Consider the following 21069-nt stretch of genomic DNA (forward strand, 5'->3'; position numbering starts at 1 on the left):
TCTGTATCCATGCTCCACATACACTCAGCTCGTATTGTATTAGTAAAAATGATTTTATCATCTTTTCGGGCACTTGCTTTATTCCACACTCTATCCTCTGCTTCGGCGAGTATAAGCCACAAACAGAAGTGACAAAAATAAACACAGATGCCCTCGGTGTCCCCTCAGATGAAAATACTGGAGACCCTTGTTGTCCTCCACAGTTTGTGTTGTTTGGCTTGTGTTTTTCGCCGTTTCGAGTTTTCAGAGGAAAGCCCAGCGCACATATTTGCGGCCTTCTGTTTAGGCACCAATTGCAGATGTGCAGTGCCAAAAGGGCGACGCTAGATCCCATTTGTGGTCAGTTCACTTTTTCTTCCTGTTCGTGCATATCGCTGGCAGTCATCCGTCCATTTCTACTTGTACACCGTTCATCCTCATTTAGCTCGCAGGTGTCCTGCAGCCTATCACAGCTGATTTTGCGGGAGAAGCGGGATACCGGTTGTCATCCAATCGCTGGGCGCACGAACAACTGGGCGATTATGGAAAAATAATAATCATGACTATGTTGATTGATGTTGAAGTATAGTATATGTTTTTCATAAACAACAGGGGGAAACCAGGGAAGAAATACGGTGAATAAAATGGGGGGAAAATGTGAATTCAAGGGTGTCGAAGCATGCCCCTGCGGGAGTTAACTGTAACCAAAACTCAGCACATTAATCGTTTTTCTTCAATTATAATGTTATAAAGATCAAGAGAAGCCATGAGAAATTATGATTAGATGTCGATTAATTGGCCACCCTTACAAAACAGCTCTTCACACTAGGGCTGAACAATTTTGAAAAATAATCTCATTGCCATTTTTCCCCTTAATACTGTGATTGTGATTTAATATAATGAGATATAAATTTTTTTTTTTTTCCAAGTCCTTCTTCCCCTGATTTTTTAAATAAACCCAAGCAATTAATGAATCTATATTACAATAAGCAATATCAGATACATAAACAACTTCGTAACATTGTACCAAGCAAGTGAGTCATCAACATAAATCAGTAAATCATAGGTCAGATTACAACAATAATGAAAACAGATCTGTGGCTGTACCACTTCAACATTTCATGTTTCATGAAACAACTAGGCCACCGTGCCGTTGTTGGCAGTCTTGTCAAGATAGTTGCTTAAGTAGATGATGCAGCTATCGAGTCACTTTACTATTCCCAAGCGGTCACCCGGTGAGCTGAGCTGAAGTGAACATATCATATCCGACCTCCTTTCACGGGGTGAAAAGAAGCCAGTACGGCTGCTCGTATCCAATTAGCAGGTGGCCCAAACAACACCTCCGGGCGAGCGTCAGTAACACTGGAGACTGGGTGGAAGTACAAAAAAATCAAGAAGGACAGCCAAGGCCAGCGGAGGGCAATCCCTCATCTTTGTCTGTCAGGAGCCATCTAGCTACGGAAAGCCAGGCCATTTTCCGGTGCGAGCGAGCCCCGGCGTCCTCCTGACCCCGTCGGTAATTTCGCACATCAAAGGCAGCGCCACCCGCCAGCTGGCGCGGCGGCGGGGAGGAGGGGCTGCGGGAATTTGGAGGATTTTCAGAGAGATTTGCTCATGGAGCCCAGAGTTATCCAAAGCCACAGGGGGGGTAGAGGACGTCAAAGTAAAAGCCCGATGATATTTTTGATCCTATGAATATTTGACATTCATGCGGCAGGAAGGCTGCGCGCTCATCCTTCTGCAAGCACAACCCCTTGTTGTTATTTATTTCTTGTATATCCAGCAGCCTACAAACACATTTGCCGTTAAGTAAATGGCGCTGCATGGGGTCTTGTTCTCTCACTGGTACAATGAACCTCAAAAAGCACCTGACAGTTGTTGTTTTTGTTTTTTTTTGCTCTATTAATTAAACATTGGGGTTTTTTTTTTTCCCCATGACTAATGCATCTCTCTCCATTCGCCCTTCTCAGTGATGGATGTGTACGTGGTGAGCACAGACGGCCAGGTGCAGGACTTCAGGTTCCCACAGACCAGCAGGGGCGGATCCACGCTTCAGCTCTCCTCCAACACGGTCAAAGTCAACAGTAAAAATGGTGAGAGCACACAATTGCCTGACAATAGCCTTTAGCACTGGTATGTTCTTTATTAATGAAGATGTGAACAGTTAATTAAAATACTTTGGAGGGGAGGTGCTTCTGGAGTCCCCGCTGCTTGTCATGAAACATTGTGCGGACACAATATCAAGCGCGTGGGAGACATTGTACACGCATGCCATTTGTCTGACTGAAAAATGGGTTCTCAATATGAGAGAGCAGCACTGGTCAATGGTCAACAAATTTTGTTTATTTACATATCAGTGATAAAATTGTTGTAAATTGTAGATGTAAATTTGTGCGCTGATTCCGAATCTTGCCCTAGTTTTTCTCATCAGGTTTTCATAATAATAATAATGATAATAGTATATGATAAATAATATAATATATAATGTAGTAACATATTTTGTAATATTTATGAATTATGGAATATAGTAATATATGTAGTTATTCATATGGGTTAGCTTCAGCAACAGGTGGCATTTTTTTCTCTCAAACGGTATACTATAGTTCATCGCTATAAATGACAACACATTAGTATCTAGAATTATTTCAGTAATATATGTTGTATTGAAAATTATGTTAAAAAACTGATCGATCATAATGCATTTTCCCAATAAAAACAAACTGGCATTGGCTTAATGAATTGAATACAATTAAATTGAAATATAAAAAAATATATGTATTTATTTTAACTAATTTATAAGCAGCATGTAAAAGTATTATAGATTTTATTTGAATGGCAAAATAAAATGATAAACATAAAAAATAATAGTAATGGTGAAAATGTATGTTCTCATAAAGTAAACAAGGGGAAATAAGTACAATTAGATTATCTAAGATTAAAAAAAATACATATTCTGCAAACAAGAAGGTATATTAACATATATGAAATCAATAAATCAATAAATAGGATTACCCTAACTAAAAAATGACTATTTTTAAAAACATATTAATAAACAAAATATGCACATAAAAAAACAATACAATTAATAATAAATGGAATAACCCACAGTTTAAACAGGAAAAGTAGAAAACATCCGACACATTAAATTAGAAAAAGTAAAACAGAACCCCACGTAAACAATTAACCGCTTCCCCTGCCCCCCCACACACACACAACAGGGGAAAAAAGCAAATCCCTCACGTGTCATCTTTCTTTTTGCTCTGAGCTTGATTTCATGCCTGCGTGTGTGTTCTCCTCCCCCGCCGCTTTCATGAGCGTGATGTGTTGCAGGTGTGGCCAAGCTGGTCTTCGTGCTGTACAAACACCTGGGTCAGTTCCTCAGCACGCAGAACGCCACGCTGCGGGGCCTCGGGGACGCCGGCAGACATAACCTCTCCCTCACGGTCAACTCCCACATCCTCTCCGCCTCCATCACCAAGGAGTCCAGCCGCGTATTTGTGGCCGACCCCGTTGTCTTCACGCTGGAGCACCTGGATGTAAGGCCCCCCGCCGCCCGCCCTCCGCGCTCTCGAGACCGCAGCTGCGCGTGCCCAAATCTGACGACTTCAACAAACGCCATTCCAATAAAGAGGGAAAACATCAATGTTGTGCTTGTGTGTCACACGTAGCAATTAGCAGAGATCAGAAAAAAACAGACGAGAGGAATCCTCGAAACGAGTCGACTTCCATCCGCGCATTACCATAGTAACCCCTGTCGCGTCTTATCGTTGTCTTTCTTTTATTCCTTAATTTGGATCTCTTTCATGCGCTTCCTTCCCACCATGGCGCGCACTCAAAGAATATAAATTGACACTTATTTGTACAAGACGCGCTCCCCTCGCCGCTGTACATCCTCCGGGGCAAACAGAGGCTTGAAAATGTACAAGGTGCGGCCATGCATATTGCAACGCGCCGCTCATGTATGATTAATTGGGGTTTTTTTTTGTGTTTTTTTTTTTTTTGCAGAAGGAGAACTACTACAATCCCAACTGTTCCTTCTGGAATTATTCCGAGCGGAGCATGATGGGATACTGGTCCACTCAGGGCTGCAAGCTGCTGGACACCAACAGGAGTCACACCACGTGCTCCTGCAATCACCTCACCAACTTCGCCATCCTCATGGCCCACCGGGGCAATGTGGTAAGCGGGGGAGGCTGGCGATACCTCTCGGTCAACCGAGAGAAGTGATTCTCAAAGTGAACTAAAATAAAGTCAAAAGTAAAATGAATTAAAAAAAAAAAAAAGAAAGGCCTCCTCTCAAATACAGGCTAGCGCTCTCTCAGGTTGAGAGGAAAAAAAAGCACGGCAAGGCAGTTTGAGGAAGTACAAAGTGTATATCTATATATATATATATATATATATATATATGTATATATATATATGTATATATATATATATGTATATATATATATCTTTTTTTTTCTCTTCAATCGGTGTGTGGTTGAAGCATTAGCTTAGCATAAAGCATTGTCCATAAATAAATGCCTGCCTTCCATTAGATATCTCGACCAATTAATGGACTCTTGCACGTAGCTCCACCCAAACACAAACGTTTATACAAATAAAGGCCTCCTCTCTAAAGGCCAAGTAATCTCTGCAATCGAGTAAATGACGGCTTCAGCTCAAATAGATCTCTCTTTTTTTCTACCATGTCTACCCCTCGCCAATATTTGAGAAAATGAGCTTGTTTTTTTTTTTCATTGGTCCCTGCATGTGTCAACCAATTAACGTACACTAGCATGGCTAGCCCCACCTGTAAACAAACATGTACAAAAGGCGGACTCTGAATTAGTTGCCAAGTACTCTCTGCCGGGGGTTGTCGTCTGACCTAGATGACGACGACGAGCATGAGAATGGCGCGTCAGCGGGAGTTAATTTGATTATTTCCGGAGGAGGTGCAGAAATGAAGCAGGCCGCTACATTAAAGGAGTGAAACGGCGGCTCGGTCTGAAGCGGTATTACGCCATTATCGGAGCTAATTATATTTCACTGTGGTCACTGTCTAATATTTCATGCATACGTCGCGGAGAATTGCGCTGAAAACGGGACGACCGCAACTTAAACTTCCCCCTTCGTCCCTCTTATGAAGTGGTCGGCCCAGCGTTTTGGTCACAAAATGAAATTACAATTTAATTACATGACAAATGGCAAATGTAGCAAGGATAGCGGCCGTCATATATGCGGGGGATCGGTTTGTGGCTGATTTAATAATACGTCCCCCGCTCGTGAACCCTGTCCCCCGTCATCTGTCTTAACCTCAACCTTAACCGCAGCTTGAAACCAGAGCCCCCTGAGGCAGGGCTTAGCCTCTCGCCAATTGCCTTCGCAGCACCTCCGCCACGGCCCTCGCCCTCAATAAAAGTGCAAATATCACAGGAGGATTTGCCCGACTTGCAGGAGTGATATTTTGTGTGCGGCACTCTGCTATTTTCACATTTGTGTGAAATAGGCTTGCTTTATAGATCTTTGACCTCAGAAAGATGAAACCGGCACAAGTAGCTCTGCGTTCCAGCTCACTCCAAATGGCACTCGGTGGGCCGCAGACCTCCGGCAAGGCCAAACAAGCCTGACCAAATTGCAAACTTTAGATAGAAATCCCAACGGTCCACAATGAACATCTCCCCTCCAATAGACCAGTTAACAAACACGACCAGCTCCTGCAATAAAGCCATGCCCCATCCATAACAAAACAGAAAAATAAATGCCTCCCATGTCAAACTTGACTCAGTACACAAGCTTGTACACATGTTCAGTAAATACATCCCTCCCTCCCCCTATTTGAGGAATCATACGAATTGACAAACTATTATGGTACTTTCACCAATTAATAGACACGAGCAAGTCTAGTTCCACCCATACCCAAGCATGTGTAAAAATAGATAGATAGATAGATAGATAGATAGATAGATGGATAGATATTTACAGTATATAGTCAGTTAGCTAGCTAGCTGGCTAGCCAGCTAGCTTGATAGATGGATGGATAGATAGATAGATAGATAAAGGCCTCCTCTCAAATGCATGCCCATTACACTCTACAATTGAAGGAATAAGAGTCTCCGCAAACCCGTGGTCGGCGCTGCCGTATTTAACCGTTTAGTATTCATGGAGTTCAACTTTGGAATATGTTAAGAATAGATGTACAGAACATCCTAAACATAAGACAGTTTAAAAACAAATAAAAGACATCATCTTCACAAAGTATAGACATTTACGAAAGCCTACGTCGCATGAACATGTGTACTTTGTACTGTATATTTCTATTTATATATAATATTGTTTAAAAAGTAATGTCATAGTGTTGTATTATTTGTACGGAGGAAATGGCTTCTGCTCAAATCAACGATACTTAGAGAAAAATGTATTTCTGCCTATGCTTAGTCCGCCTTCTTTTTACGTTTCCCGCTATCGTTGATCGTAGGCGGATTGAAATATTTGTATTCGTTATTGTTATGTTGACCACAGGGCAAGGGGAGCGTCCACGAGCTCCTCCTCACCGTCATCACTCGGATGGGAATCGCCGTGTCGCTGGTGTGCCTGGCTATCAGCCTGTACACCTTTTGCTTCTTCAAGGGCCTGCAGAGCGACCGCAACACCATCCACAAAAACCTCTGCCTCAACCTCTTCGTCGGCGAGCTCGTCTTCCTCGTGGGCATCAACATGACCGAACCTAAGGTACCGCAAACCAGTGGTCGGCGCCGCCGTGGTAACCAGTTTAAATTGCCGTCTCACATCCACCTCAAGGTGGGGCCGATTCATCAGTTTGTCCATAGTTGTGAAAATTTATTTTTAATATGCTTGTTTGAGCCCTCCGATTGGCTGGCGGCCAGTCCACGGTGTAGCCTGCCTCTCACCCAGTCATCTGGGATACACTTCTGCGTACCTGGGACCAAATAGCACAACTGAAAATGAATAAGGAAGAGCTCAAATAAAGTGGCAGACATGTAATAGCAAGGGAATACCTAGTGGCCAGCTCACTGTGCATCCGAATTAGCAAAAGTCCTACATTATTTGTATACATAAACTTACATGAACATTTCAGCATTCAACTCCCCTTATCATCCAAAAGTTTCCACCAAATGAGCTAAGATTTCATGAGATTCCCCCCTAATTTATCTCCTTCTCCTTTTCCCCCGTCAGCTGGTGTGCTCCATCATCGCCGGCGTCCTCCACTTCTGCTTCCTGGCAGCTTTCGCCTGGATGTGCCTGGAGGGCGTGCAGTTGTACCTCATGCTGGTGGAGGTGTTCGAGAGCGAGTTCTCCCGCCGCAAGTACTACTACGTGGCCGGCTACCTCTTCCCGGCAGCGGTGGTGGGCATCTCGGCAGCCGTCGACTACCGCAGCTACGGCACAGCGCGAGCGTAAGTGCGTCGCCGGCGATTCCTCACCCATCCACCCAGTCACTCCCTTGTTAATGTTCGTGATACCACAAAGAGCAGTGTACCTCTTCTCTACCTCTTCTCTGGCCCGGCAGCAAATTTACACCCTGTCACTGGCTAAGAGTAAAGCCGCAACACTAATGAATGCGCCGGCTTGCTACTCTGACCTACAGGGCTTTTTATTCTTTGCACACGGGTAATTGCCGACCTTGTCAGTTAAAAGTTTATGTGTTTCTCTTCTGCTGGCCAGCAAAAAGAAGAAGAAAAAAAAACATGATTTGTAGCACTGCTGTGTTCTAATTTAGTTTTTTTTTTTTTTCTTTGCGTCATCATTCCTATCGGTTTAGCACACTTTTGTTGCTAAAGTGCACTCACCGCTTCCTCTCTGACGACGGCTGCACCAAGGTCTACTTTACGGTCTTCTCCAAAATTATTGAGACGATGAGGCCAATTCTACTTGGGTTTGACAGACAAAGATGAATATGTGACAAATATGAGACGTCTGGATCCTATCCACAACTTTGAAGCCGGGGCAATTAAAGGTGGATTTATTACAACAGCTAACAACATTCAGAAGCAAAGCGGAGAAAAATAAAAAGTAGCTGACCAAAATGACTAAAAGACCGTACATTGATAACATTTAATCACATTAACAGAAGCCTTTAAAAACATTTAAAAGCAAAGAAATAAATTTCTAAAATTGCTAAAAGACTGTACTGTGAAAATGATTTAAAAATGTTTCAAAGACTTTAATCAAAGGTGTGGGAAAGAAGAAAAGTGTTTACCCTGGATTTAAAAGCGTTTACACTTGGGGCTGACTTCACTTCTGTTGGCATTTTATTCTATTTTCGTGCAGCATGACAGCTCAACGCTGCTTCCCCATGTTTACTTGAACTCTTTGAACAGCTGCAGCTGTTTGATGCTCTGGATGACCTTTTGTTCAGGCACACCCATTTTTTCATGTGAGCAATGGAATAAATCACTGCCCAGGTGTGTCCATCCATCCATTTTCTTCCATTTTCATTTCTTTCATCCAGAGTCAGGTTGCAGGGGGAGCTGCCTAAGCAGGGAAACCCAGACTTCCTCCCCCGAGCCACTTCGGCTATCTCTTCCGGAGGGATCTCAAGGCCTTCCTTGCCCAGCTTTGAGACATAGTCTCTCCAGTTTGTCCTCGGTCATCCCGGGGGTCTCCTCCAGGTGGTCCGTGCCCAGAGCATTTCGCCATCCTAAACAGATGCCCAAGCCACCTCATCTGGTTCCTCTCAATGTGGCTGAACAGCAGCTATATATACTCTGAAGCCTTCCCGGATGACATGGATGATGAAATATTCAAACAAGAAATGTTACCCCACTTTCCGATTAGTTTTTTTACAACAACAACCAATATGTAAAGAAAAGAGCAGTCTGTGGGTGAAAAACTGAATATGAATCCTCTGAAATCCAAAACTGAGTATTGACTTCCAGAACAGCTGATCTGAATTTCCTCACTCAACAGTATGTTCACGTTGGGCTGAGAGTAGGCATGACCACAACAAAAATCAATTGAGCTCCATTCACCATGGCAACAGAGAGAAAAATGTCAAGTTACTTTCTACCCCTTTGGAATTGGAGGTGCTACTGCGGGTGCATCGTGACTATAGAAAATATAGTCAAAAACAAAAAACAGCTGCCACAGCAAAGGACAGAGAAGCAGCGTGGGAGCAAAGTGATGGAAGTTTGAACGCACTACTGTTTGATGCACTAACTTAACATTTAACTCATTCACTGCTATTGACGAATTTACTCGTCTTTTCACAGTCCAGCCATTCAGTCCCAGGAACTTATTTACAGATATTTTTTTTGATTTTTCAAACGTTAGGGTAAAAGAGGGCTGCACTATGTCTGGCAGTGAATGAGTTAACCACACTTTAAATCATAGCGTATAAGTGAAAATTTAATTGGATAGCATCTGATTTTCATTTAGGTGCAATCCGAAGCATTTTCAAATGAAATAGAAAAACGTCATTCAGACGGCCATGACTGGAGCGCACATCGATTTTATTCGGGCCAATTCACATTTGACAGTTGATTAAGTACATATTCATTTAGTATTTAACGCATCTCTATGTACCACAATTTTATTTACATATTTTTGTCATTGATTTGTGACCATCTACAGCATATGAGTTAATAAGCAAAAAACGATTACCATTTCATGCCATTTTCCGCAGGAGCATTAATGGGCTATGTGTCCCATTCGCACTACGTTTGAAAGCTAAAATTACATCGGCTGTAATTAGACAGGGCGTGCGAGCTTCTGGGCTCAAGTGTTACATTAGATTTTTAAATGGACAGATGGGCTCATTCATAATACGTCATTAATGTAGCTCTGTGTGTGGGCACTTGTACCGCTGCGGCCTCTTACGCTGAGACGTAACCTTGTTTTGGCATTGAGGTGATTTAATGACCGCCCCCTTTTTGTCCTCTCCAGGTGCTGGCTGCGGGTGGACAACCATTTCATCTGGAGCTTCATCGGGCCAGTCACTTTTGTAATCGTGGTAAGTTGAGTTTCTCCGAAGAAAAGCTTTGAAAACACGTTATGGATTTTTTTTTTTTTTTTCTTTTTTGGTAATGCAAGCCGTCTACGGATCAATTTGCATGAAAGCCAAGCGGCGCCATTAGCGCTGCTGACACAAGGACATCAGCGGCATCCACTCGGCCGTGAAAAATCCTCCGGAATCGGAAACAACTTAAAGGGTTGCGCGGCGGAGGAGGAGGACGGTCTCATCAAGAGTCGTCTCGGGCATGAAGGTCATTTGCTCGGTGGGAAAACAAAATGGAAGCGGCGAGTGGGTGGGCCATACGACCTTTAGCGGAGGATCATGTCCCGTCCCCCCCCTGCCGGATACACAATTTAGAAGACCTTTTGGTTGAACCCACTCATTTTACATTTGAACAAAAGTATTGGAATGGGATACTGACAGGTGTTTTATTGTCTGAGTGTGCCCTTTTGGATTGATCATTTAATCAATACATAACACTGAATGTCCACACTATATTTACTGTATATTAGTTAGAGGTAGGGTACTTACTCATAAAAATACGCTGATACTACAACATCAATACCACTTAGCTCGGTTCACAAAAATACCGTTTCCTCACATAGTGGCCCCAACGCTAATCAACAGCATGTATCAATTAGTCACCAGGTGTGTCATCTACTAAACGAACGCCTCCCTCCACCTTTTTGTCTCCCCCAGAAAAAAAGAGCTTGTACTTATGTCAGATCAGGGCAGTACAGTGTTTCTTCAAGTAGTAGCTTGTTTTTTAATTAACGGCCAGGAGAAAAACGGTAATACCTCGGTTTTCCCTTTAAGTTTTGGCTGTGAAGACTACATTTATACTAGTTAGAGGTGCAGCATGAAAACATGCCAAACCTACAAACATGAAATCAAATTTGTGAGACCAAATTTGGAATTATTTGTTACAAAAGAGCAGTAGTTGTTTTAATTTTTCCCCATCTCCTTTGCAAATACTACATTGATATACATTCACTTCTATCTGTCTGGAGGTTATTGCTGATGTCACTAACAGTTGCTAGCATGAGCAACCAGACGCCCCCATTAAAAAAAAATATCTATTTTAAGTGGGCGATGACAGGGAGGAAGTACGGACACGCATCCGTACACAAAACTGCTATGTCCGTCTGTCCATAGCTTATAAATTCATGCGTAACCTCAAAGCTCCATATTGGCAGAGATGCTTATTTTCGGATGAATTTGGCAGGCGAGTAAAAAAGACCCCCAGAGCCTGAAACGCCTCCTCCTGTCCATCTTATCAGATGTTGCCGTTACCGCCTTCAATGCGTCATGCAGACACAAGTCAACCACAGCGGAACCCCGAGACCAAACCGTGCGGAATACGATGTCCTAGCCTTCCGCTCGTTGACTTTCCCCGCACGCTTCCCCTTTGTTTTGGCTGCAAACAACCTTTTCCGCTTCACAATGCACTCCTATGGGAATACAGTGGAGGAGATTTCAAGGTACTCGAGAGTTCACTTTGAATGAGAAAATCCGGCAAAGATGAGAAGGCTTGATTCTACTTCCAGAGGTCGGGTTTTTTTTTTTCAATGTACAATTTATGGTTGCTAGCAGTAGGACAATGTCTCTAACGCAACCAATTGTTCAACATCTCGATCTTATCAAGCCTATTGGACAGTTCTGATTATTATGATTGGTTATGATTTCAACTTTTTGGAGAGCGAGGCCCTTTTAGAGTGGAATAACCCCAACAAACGCCTTTGTGCTGAACAAGATTGAACATTTTCTCCCAATTTCCTGCATGTTCATTCTATACTCTTAATCCGAATTTGCTCACATAGTGGCTCCAACACCAATAGACGCCATGTCTCAATTAGTTTCCTGTCTGTGTCATTGAATAAACATCTTCCTTCAAATAGATGACTCCTTTTAACCCACCAGGGGGGAACAAACCAGTTTAATAGTAACTTTAACTTTATCAGTTCAGAATAAAAGATGTTATCCACCAAATAAACGCCTTCCTCAAATAAAAGACAAATAGACCTTTTTTAAGTTACCTCAGTTAAGAAAAATACTATACTCCCTCAAATATTGGCCATATATACACTATGTATGGTTTCAATTAATTGTCACGTGTATCTTCAACTAAATAAATGCCTTCCTTCAATTAGAGGCCTTCTTTTACCCCGCCAGGAAAACAAAAACAGGTAGTAACTGTAATTACAGCAGTTCACAATAAATTTCCACTAAATCGATGGAAAATGCACTCGTTTTTTTCCACCTCGGGAAAAAGTGGTATCACTGTATCTGTATTTCCTCAAATAGTGCCCCTTACTCTAATAAACGCCATGTCTCAATCACTAGGTGTGTTATTTGAATGCCCTCCTCAAACGCGCCTCCTCTTCTCACTGACTATCAATTATCTCACTCATCTCTAAAGCGTTAACTGCTCGGCTCACTTCAACTCCATTGCTAACCAAAACAGCAGCACGTCAACAGTCTCTAGATAGATTTAAGTATCCATGAGGGGTATTAAAGCAAGCAATTTAAGCAATATATATATTTTTTTTCATTTTAAGAATAAATGTGAATTATATTTAGAAGGGAAATAAACGCCTCCCTCCATCCGTCCACATTGCCCCAAATTCGATGTCTCTCCCCCGAGTAAACATCTCCTGCCAACTGTAAGATGGAATACAGTCGTTAGAGTCTATTCCTGTCACGTCAGGCAGTTCATCAGGTTTTTAATAGGCACGCATAGTTTCTTTTAGTCCATACTACGGAAAGTGCTGGACTTCATTTCAAAGGTGTTATGCGAAATTGAAGCCTGCCTCTTTCCCTTTCCCCACGCTGGCTACGAGCCCTCCGGTGCTTCCTGAGACACACACCCAGGAATGTTGGAAAACATGTCGGGATGAACGGCTCGAAAAATGTGGCACCTCACCTTATCTTCATTCTTTTCCCCTCAAACGCTTGTCTGGAGCCTTTTGTCTACGCCTTCCTGATCATTTTCACTGCCGGACGCGTGCGTGTGCGTGCCGCGGATTAAGCATATTGTCACCTGTGTTGAAGATCGGCGCCGCGTGAGGTCGAGCGCTCGCATTAACCTCTCGTTAACCCCCGCCGCTGTTGCCCGGAAATCTTTAATGATCTGCTGAAGTATTTAATTTTCCGCTAGGTAAAGGTCCCGCCGCCGTATAATGGTCGTCGTTTTAGCGAGACAAAACCAATATGGACGGGAGCCAGTCGATGAGGGAATCGGACGCCGCCCTAAGTGCATCGTGTTGGAGTCTGACACGTGTTTGTTTTGACAGGTCAACGTCATCTTCCTGGTGGTGACCATGTCCAAGATGGTGAAGCATTCCACCTCCATGAAACCCGACTCTTCCAGGCTGGGTGGTATCAGGTGAGGGGGCGACCCTCAGGGAGGATCAGCTGTTGCTCAGTCTAAAAACAGACAATAATAACGTACTATTACTGAAACTATGAAGGTATATGTCCATTTAAAATACGGACCAGTTCCAGGACCAGGAATTTCAGTCATTTTATGTCGAGGTTGTACAGAGTTGACGTATGGAATGCGGCCTGGCAGTTCTTGCGACTGCCATGGCAGCTCCTGTCAGACTGTGCTATGTGCTGTGACCACAAATATATACTGTACAATGGTTTACAGTTACTTGGAACACGGACCCCAAAAGTAATGTGGGCAATGAGCCACATGCTGCTTCACCGAAGACTTTATTATCCGATCACACGTAGCAGCCTGCTCTGGTCAATTTCCATTACAACCGTAGAAGACTTGGCGGGGTTTTAGGATTTCATATGCCAGCGCAATAGGCAGGTTTGAAATTCTGCCGAGGGAAAAGAAACAGCTCACTGCCCAAAGCATACCACATCACGTAGTCTAAAATCCAAACTAATGCTACTAAAGGATGGATGGCTAGTGAAGTAAATGGTACTCACATTTCAGACTTTTTCTAAAGGAACAATTCTCAAGGAAATTTAATACCCTTCAATTGGCAAATAAAAACATACAGTGGTACCTCTACGTACGAGCGTCTCTTCATACGAAATCTTCAAGTTACGAAACGCCTCAACAGGAAAATATTGCCTCTTGTTAGGAAAGAAATATCAGGATACGAAAGGTAAAAGTATGGGCTGCCACTCGCAGCTCCGGAGTTCCATGAACGCAACATACTCATAGCTGCTCTGCCATTGGCTAGCCTAGCATCTTCCTGGCATCCCATTGGCTAAGAGATGTGTGCAGATAGACAGGTAGATAGATAGATATGTGATAGATGTGTTTATGCAGCGTTCCGATAGTTTTACGTGAATTAAAAACGAGGAAAAAGAAAAAAAGGAGAAAATCTTTTTTTTTTTTTTTTTGTCCATACAAACAAAGAAAAAGATAATAGAAAAGTATGAAAAAGGGATGCGTTAGAGGTACCATTGTATTGTATAGTGTATAAAGGAAAAAAACATTTCATAAAAACGATCTATTTCTGTCTGCAGGTTGTAGGTCGATATATTCTTCACTATATCAGGTCCTATATTGCGAGTTATTTTCGGTTCTTGATGACAGCATCACGCCGCCTCTTGTGCCTTTTGACTGGAGTTCTCAGAAAAAGGGATTCAGTCGCACACACCGCGGAAGGACAAGCTCCAAAGTGATCATCGTTGCAACAAGCCGAAATGATTAATGTCCCAATTCCTCCCATTTTTCACATTTTCCTTTTTATAGATTTCCTAATCAAAGCTTGTTTAGCTCACATTCGACTCCTCATCCCCAGCTGTCACATCTCATTAACTGCCTCTAATTCGGGCTCTAACTCAAATCAGCCGCGCGTGTACAAAAGTTAAACGGAAGGTTACATCCTGTGTGATTATGAGCTAAAATGCGCTTCTGCGCGCGCACCGGGCTGTCTTTCTACATTTCGGGTCTCATTTTTCCTGCTGAGGTTTCTCGGAGTCGCGCGCGCTCTCTGGGGGCATCTCACTTGTCGACGGTGTATCCATAAGAAGAAGCAGTCGTCATTGAAACTGACTGCGAAGTGATCGCGTTTCCTCCAGGCTTTTCCTGGAAGCAGACGAGGCAAGACATGCTACCTTTGCGGTCTCGGAACTCAAAAGCACAATGCCTTGTGTCGTCAGTTACCCTGCGTTCCTTTGTAGGCTTGTTCAAAATAGAAAATGATCTCAAAATAATTTTTTTTCCCTCCTCCCCTCGTCGTCATCAGGTCATGGGTGTTGGGAGCGTTTGCCCTGCTTTGTCTCTTGGGCCTCACGTGGTCCTTCGGCCTGTTCTTCCTCAACGAGTCCTCCGTTGTGATGGCGTATCTCTTCACCATCTTTAACACCCTTCAAGGAATGTTCATCTTCATCTTCCACTGCCTCCTGCAGAAGAAGGTAAGGCTTGATTGCAAAATAACCACTCGCTAAGCCACGCACACAACGGCTGCGCGTGTCCGCACTACATCAAAATGACGGACGGACGTTGACATTATATCATATTAATTGGGGGGGGGGGGGGAATTGTCAATGCCAGCATTTTTTTTCGTTCACCTGTGATGGGACAAAGAAATTGGGAAGATTATTTTACACATAGTTGACGGAGCGGTAAGAAAAATGTCAAAAAAAGACAGAAAATTGGTGAAAGTGTGGGAGCTATCCCGACTGAAATGCGGACCATGTTGTCTAATCATTGTCATATAGACCATGCTTCCTGCCAATGATGCACACTTCATTTTACCTTTGTCAGATTTCTCCAACATGTTGAAGGGATTTTTGTTTGCTTCATTTCCAAAGCAAGCACAGATAAAACTGGATTAAGCTATGTGCTTGTTCGGCATAGTGGTTTGAATCCATCAAAAATCAACAAGCACGCCGTTGTCTGTCCCAAAAGGGTAAAGGGATTTTTTTTTTTTTTTTTTTTTTTTTTTTTAATTTCATTTCCAAAACTAAGCCAGGAAAAGCTGCATAAAACGTTGCCACTGAGTCATTTGAATCAGTGAAAAATCATCAACAAAAGATTTTTTTTTTTTTTTGGTTCTGTTATAGTAATGGTTAATGTGGTCTGGACACAGCACATCCTGCACACCCTTCCGTCTAAAATACTTGATTTTTTTTTTTTTTTCACACCAAAATTGGATCGTCAGCTGTCAGTGATATTCGATAAAAGATACAGAACATGCACCTTTTTTTGTGTGTGTTTTGTGACCTGTCCTTTTTCCTGTGCAGGTCCGCAAAGAGTACAGCAAATGTTTCCGGCAGTCTCAGTGCCGCGGCACCCTGCCGCCCGAGGGCCCCCACGGCTCGGTAAAGACCGCCACGTCTCGGACCACGGCGCGCTACTCTTCCGCTACCCAGGTCGGTAATCGCAAAAACAAGACCGCACACCCAAAAATCCCCCCTAAATAACGTCAGTTTTTCCATTCTGATTGCTTGCTTGGACGCGTAATCATGCCAACGTGGCCTCACAAGTAGACTACAGTTGCGATGCCGCAGCTTGACTAGTCTTTACCGCCGTGTTCATTCATGCTCCCCGCGGCGCTCGGCGGATTGATGGTTCCTCGGAGTGAGGCATGTCGACGCCGCGTGAATCAGTCATCTCGGCGCCGTTGTTTCTCTCAAAGGTCTGGATTCAGGAGCAGACCTCCAAGCACAAACGCACGAAAACTGTTCAATAAGACAAAGTGGTAAGGAGATTAAAGAGCCGCAGAGAGAGTGTGTGTGGGTTGGGAGAAGAGGAAGAGAGGGGATTTTTTGGGGGGGGATGCTCGGTGTGAAAGGTCTCGGCACGGAATAGGGTGTCAAGGCGGGGCAGAAAGGGGCTGTGAAGCTTAACACCCTGGCGCTCACGTCGCCAACGATATTGGCGCAACACAGCCCTGGACGCAGCATCTAGTAGACTAGTGGGAAAAGAAATGTGCTCAATTTGGGCCGCATTTGATTGTGAAAATGGACAGTTGTAGTTGTTGTGAGGTTAAAAAGAAAAGGAACAAGAGGTAAACACTGACACGGACTGAAATAAACCAGGAAACTAAATACGAAATACTACTGACTCAGGAGACATGAACAAGAGACACAGGAAAACAAAATTAAATCTAATCAAAACAAAATGTCAAGAAAATGATTGTTAGGTGACTTGAGCTAGGCTGTTGTGTGGCTGTGACCTTTTTCCTGGATCTGCATTTTCCTCTATTTGCGCACATAGTTCTATGCAAGCCCACTAGCTTTTTAGCCATCTCCGGGGGCGGCCATTTTCTCGTCTGTCGACTGAAAATGACATCACAACTGCTCACAACGACCAATCACGGCTCAGATTCAGAAAACTGGTCAGTCGTTGTGAGCAGTTGTGATGTCATTTTCAGTCAACAGAAGACAAAATGGCCGCCCCCAGAGGTGGCTAAAAACGGGTGCATTTTGCCGCTTAATTTATATTCCACAAAATTACAGTAAATTCCTGGGATTGAGTGGCTGGACTATGAAAAGTCAAGTAAATTCGTCAATGGCAGTGAATGAGTTAAGATACCAAAAACGCTTTTATTCCAAGTGGAAATACAGGATACCGGTAGTTGCCACTTAATTATTCTGCGTGTCATTATACGTCGCTGGAAAAGATCGTAACACAAAGATACATTATTTGTACCAATTTAATCATTTTTAGACCAATGAAATGAAATTGGATAATTCACCATAGCACATTTGCGGTTGCAAATCACTCATTTAGATCCATTTAATGATTTCTTTTGGGAATTGTTGAGGAATGCCTGCTTACAGAGAACCACAGAGTGATAAAATCTTTCAATTAGCCATTTTTAGATCAGTAGCGTCGCGTCGGCAAAGCGAGGTTGAAGACGGTAAGCCACTTAAACGCTCGCGGCGACACCCTGTTGATCCGCGCCTCCCTCCCTGTGTGCACGCAGAGCCGCATCAGGCGCATGTGGAACGACACGGTGAGGAAGCAGACGGAATCCTCCTTCATCTCGGGAGACATAAACAGCACCTCCACGCTCAACCAGGGTAAGCAGGCCGCCCGACGTTATTCTCTTTGAGACGGAGCTCGCTGTCTGTCGCTTTAATGGAGGCGGCGGTGCGAAGGATGCAGACTTGAATGCTTTTATTTATTTATTTATTTTTGCTTGTCTCTCTTAGTATTAAGCGTTCAAAAATAGCACACAATAGCATATCACAAAGTCCGGAGCTACCGCTGCTGCTTTTTGGATCATCTCTAAAAAATAAAAATAAAAAAAAAAATTTAAAAAAAGTTGTGATGTTTCAGCAGGCCTGATGTTTTGAAATAGCGGCGCTTGTGACAGGAGATGCCTCTCCTCACTCATCCGCAGCCTGCAGAGCTTGTCAGGAGGAAGGCGGGGAGGGATGAGTGAGTCAGGCGGAGGTCAGAGCATGTTTTGGGATGGATCCCGGCACTGCCAAAGCTCCCCGCTGCGCCGCTGCAGATTTGGAACATAATTAGAAATCTCAAGCTTTTTTTTTTTTTTTCTAAAAAAGCGTGCCAATAGAGAGAAAGAGAGAGCTTGTCGACCTAAATCTAAATGAGCGAGATGACTCGTTATATTCTTTACATAAGCAGCATGCGGCGGGTGATAAGAATGCTGTGTTTTGTCTTGCGTCTCGACTGGATGATTTTGTATGGCGGAATTTGTTTCGCAAAGCGCTGCGGATGATCGCGTTGTCAACACATGTCGGGCTAATATAGTTTGACTGCTTGTTTGGATAATGTCTCGCGAAGGGCAATGTCTTTATGCTTCCCGAGTGTGGCCTTTTTTTTTTTTTCTTTTTCCTCCAAAACAAGTACTGCTGGGGTGCGTCAACTTCAAGCTAGATGCTAAATGGGATTTGTTTGGATTTTTTAGGTGGGAATTGTGGCTGTGGTCCCGGGATAGCATTGCGCTAACTTTGTTGTTATATTAAAGAACGTGATTAGCTTACAAATTAGGTTAGTAGGCATTTCCTGACTTGCTTTCCCCTCCCCTACCATTTTATTTCTCAACTTTTTGTCAGTTTTGGAGGTACAATCGCTTCTTGGCAAAGTTTTGCCATATTTTCTCCACTTGATGATGATTGTCTTCACTTCCTGACTGATACCTTTGAATAATGAGATCCCTATGATGCCATGGGAGCTCTCTCGAGGACCATGCCTTGCACTTGTAAGCGCTGACTAAGAAAAGCCTCCTAGAAAAGTTGAGCTGTGTTTGTTAATCAGAGGCATATGAAATGTTGACAGGTGTGTTTTGAATCCCGTTTAACATGAGTTTGAATGCTATTGGTTCATTCTGAACAGTCACTTCCCAGTTACAAGAGTCATAAACCTGGCATTTAAAAGGGGTGTGTCGACTTTTTACAGCCACACTAGCTATACGCAATATGGGCTTATTTCAGATTTGTGATGCTGAGTTAGGGATGTCAACATTGTCGGGGTGTTGAAATGGGTGTGCGTCTTACAAAGTTTATGTAAAATCAATCGACGCGCTTTGTGTTTAACAGGGTTTGTTGAGATTTTTATTTTTATTTTTACGATGCCGGCGATAGGGGTGTACCAACTTTGACGGGGAGGTTGAAGGCTTTAAACATTTGGGAAAGGCTGTTCTACTTGGTAAAATGAATGTAGCCAGAGACTAAATGGGCTTTGTTTTGATTATTTTGACAGGGGAGTGAGATTAGCGTGGTTGTGATGCCGGGCGTAGGGGTGCGCCAATTTTGTCAGGGTGCTTTCCTTCACTTTTTCTTGAATGTCCATACTGACATTTCTCTCTTTTTTTTTTTTTCTTCTGTTATTTTAGGCATGACCGGCAACTACCTCCTCACTAACCCCCTCCTCCGCACCCACGACACTAACCCTTATAACAACTTGCTGGCAGAGACAGTGGTGTGCAACACGCCTTCTCCACCGACCTTTCACTCTCCAGGTGTGCAACTCCTGCCTCCGCCGTCTGCAAGTTGTTTGTAAGCTAACATGTTGCGAGATGTTTGGGAGAAAGATGAAAACAACCTCTTATTATAACACTGGTCAACAGCAAATTTGATTTTATGAGTCCCTAAAAGTATTTTTGACACAGATTTCAACATGTCCTTATTTTTTTCTATCACATCTGGTAATTCATTGCTATAATTTGTCAGAAAAAAAGTCCACCTGTTGCTGAACCTAATCCTTTAATTCATAAATATTAATAAATATATTACATATATTATTGCAATATTATTATGATGAGGGTAGTTTTGCAGTCGGCACAAAAAATAATCTAGAGAAGTTTACGTGCATCTCTGATTTAAAAACAGAATTTGACCAATTGTAACCAGCAGATGGATCATTTTTTATTCATATTTAATAATATCGTATAAATGAACATGTATAAGTATATATAATAATTGCAATATACATTAGGACCACAATACTTTTTAAAATAATGTATTTATTTAAATACAAATAATTATAATCATTAGTCTGAATTTTACTAGAAAATATCAGACAGGATTTTACACAAATTAAAAAAAAACATCTTATAAGAATGTCTGAAATTTTACAAGAAAAAAACTGGAGTGTTACAAGAATTCAATCAGATTTTTTTTTCATTCTTTTAAATGTGTATTTTGTTACTTTTAAATGCTTTTTTGTAATTATTTTGACTGTATTTTTTTTATTATTATTTTGTTTTTCCATTTGTTCCTAATCCACATTTTATTTAGCCTGTAGCACTGAAAAGTAAAGCTGCTGACATCTTTCTTACTTTTATCCGTGTTTCAACTTTGGCATACAGAGACTCAAGTAACGATGGACATGTAAGAGATAAAAGAAAGTCCAGCCTTTGTGCTGGGCCCACCACTTTTTTTTTTTTTTTTTTTTAAACAAAGCCTTTACCTGCGGGAATAAGGCACTAACAGCTTAGGCCGCCGCTCGTTAGTGGAGCAAAAGAGGAGAGCAAAACGCTGTGAAATCTCATTTTCTAGCATTGCCATTCAAAACCGTTGTAATGTCTTCAGCACTCATGCTGAGACAGCCAGGCTAACCGAGCGATAGTTTCATAGCATTACAAGGTAGGTTGATTAAAAAAAATAATAAGCGCCAAACGCTAGTTTTTTTTTTCGTTGTTAGTGCAGGGCAAGTTAGTTCCAAGATGTACTATATTATAATGCTA

The 21069-nt window shown here is 42.6% G+C and overlaps 1 protein-coding gene and 1 long non-coding RNA gene across 10 annotated transcripts in view; one reads left to right on the top strand and one right to left on the bottom strand.

The window, feature by feature from the left end:
• The window catches only part of LOC147141138 (adhesion G protein-coupled receptor L2-like), a 119460-nt gene that overhangs the window by 90045 nt on the left and 8346 nt on the right, over window positions 1-21069 (top strand). For 7 of the 9 annotated variants that reach the window (XM_086042700.1, XM_086042701.1, XM_086042705.1 and 4 more), the window contains 11 exons: window positions 1950-2072; window positions 3310-3515; window positions 3985-4158; window positions 6481-6690; window positions 7156-7376; window positions 9865-9931; window positions 13228-13319; window positions 15151-15319; window positions 16151-16279; window positions 17839-17935; window positions 19717-19842. In XM_086042700.1, coding sequence (XP_085898826.1) covers window positions 1950-2072; window positions 3310-3515; window positions 3985-4158; window positions 6481-6690; window positions 7156-7376; window positions 9865-9931; window positions 13228-13319; window positions 15151-15319; window positions 16151-16279; window positions 17839-17935; window positions 19717-19842 — 1614 coding nt within the window. The remainder of the gene's footprint in view (window positions 1-1949; window positions 2073-3309; window positions 3516-3984; window positions 4159-6480; window positions 6691-7155; window positions 7377-9864; window positions 9932-13227; window positions 13320-15150; window positions 15320-16150; window positions 16280-17838; window positions 17936-19716; window positions 19843-21069) is intronic. The other 2 variants (XM_086042702.1, XM_086042703.1) reach the window with 1 other exon arrangement.
• Window positions 12892-17179, bottom strand: LOC147141139 (uncharacterized). The gene is made up of 4 exons (XR_015088324.1): window positions 17086-17179; window positions 15069-15307; window positions 14911-14990; window positions 12892-13360 (listed from the first exon to the last, which is right to left on the bottom strand). It is a non-coding gene; the product is annotated as an uncharacterized LOC147141139 (long non-coding RNA).

The sequence above is a fragment of the Filicampus tigris genome, chromosome 10 (genome assembly GCF_054856515.1).
Source record: "Filicampus tigris isolate MCC_2025a chromosome 10, RoL_Ftig_1.0, whole genome shotgun sequence".
Lineage (NCBI taxonomy): Eukaryota > Metazoa > Chordata > Actinopteri > Syngnathiformes > Syngnathidae > Filicampus > Filicampus tigris.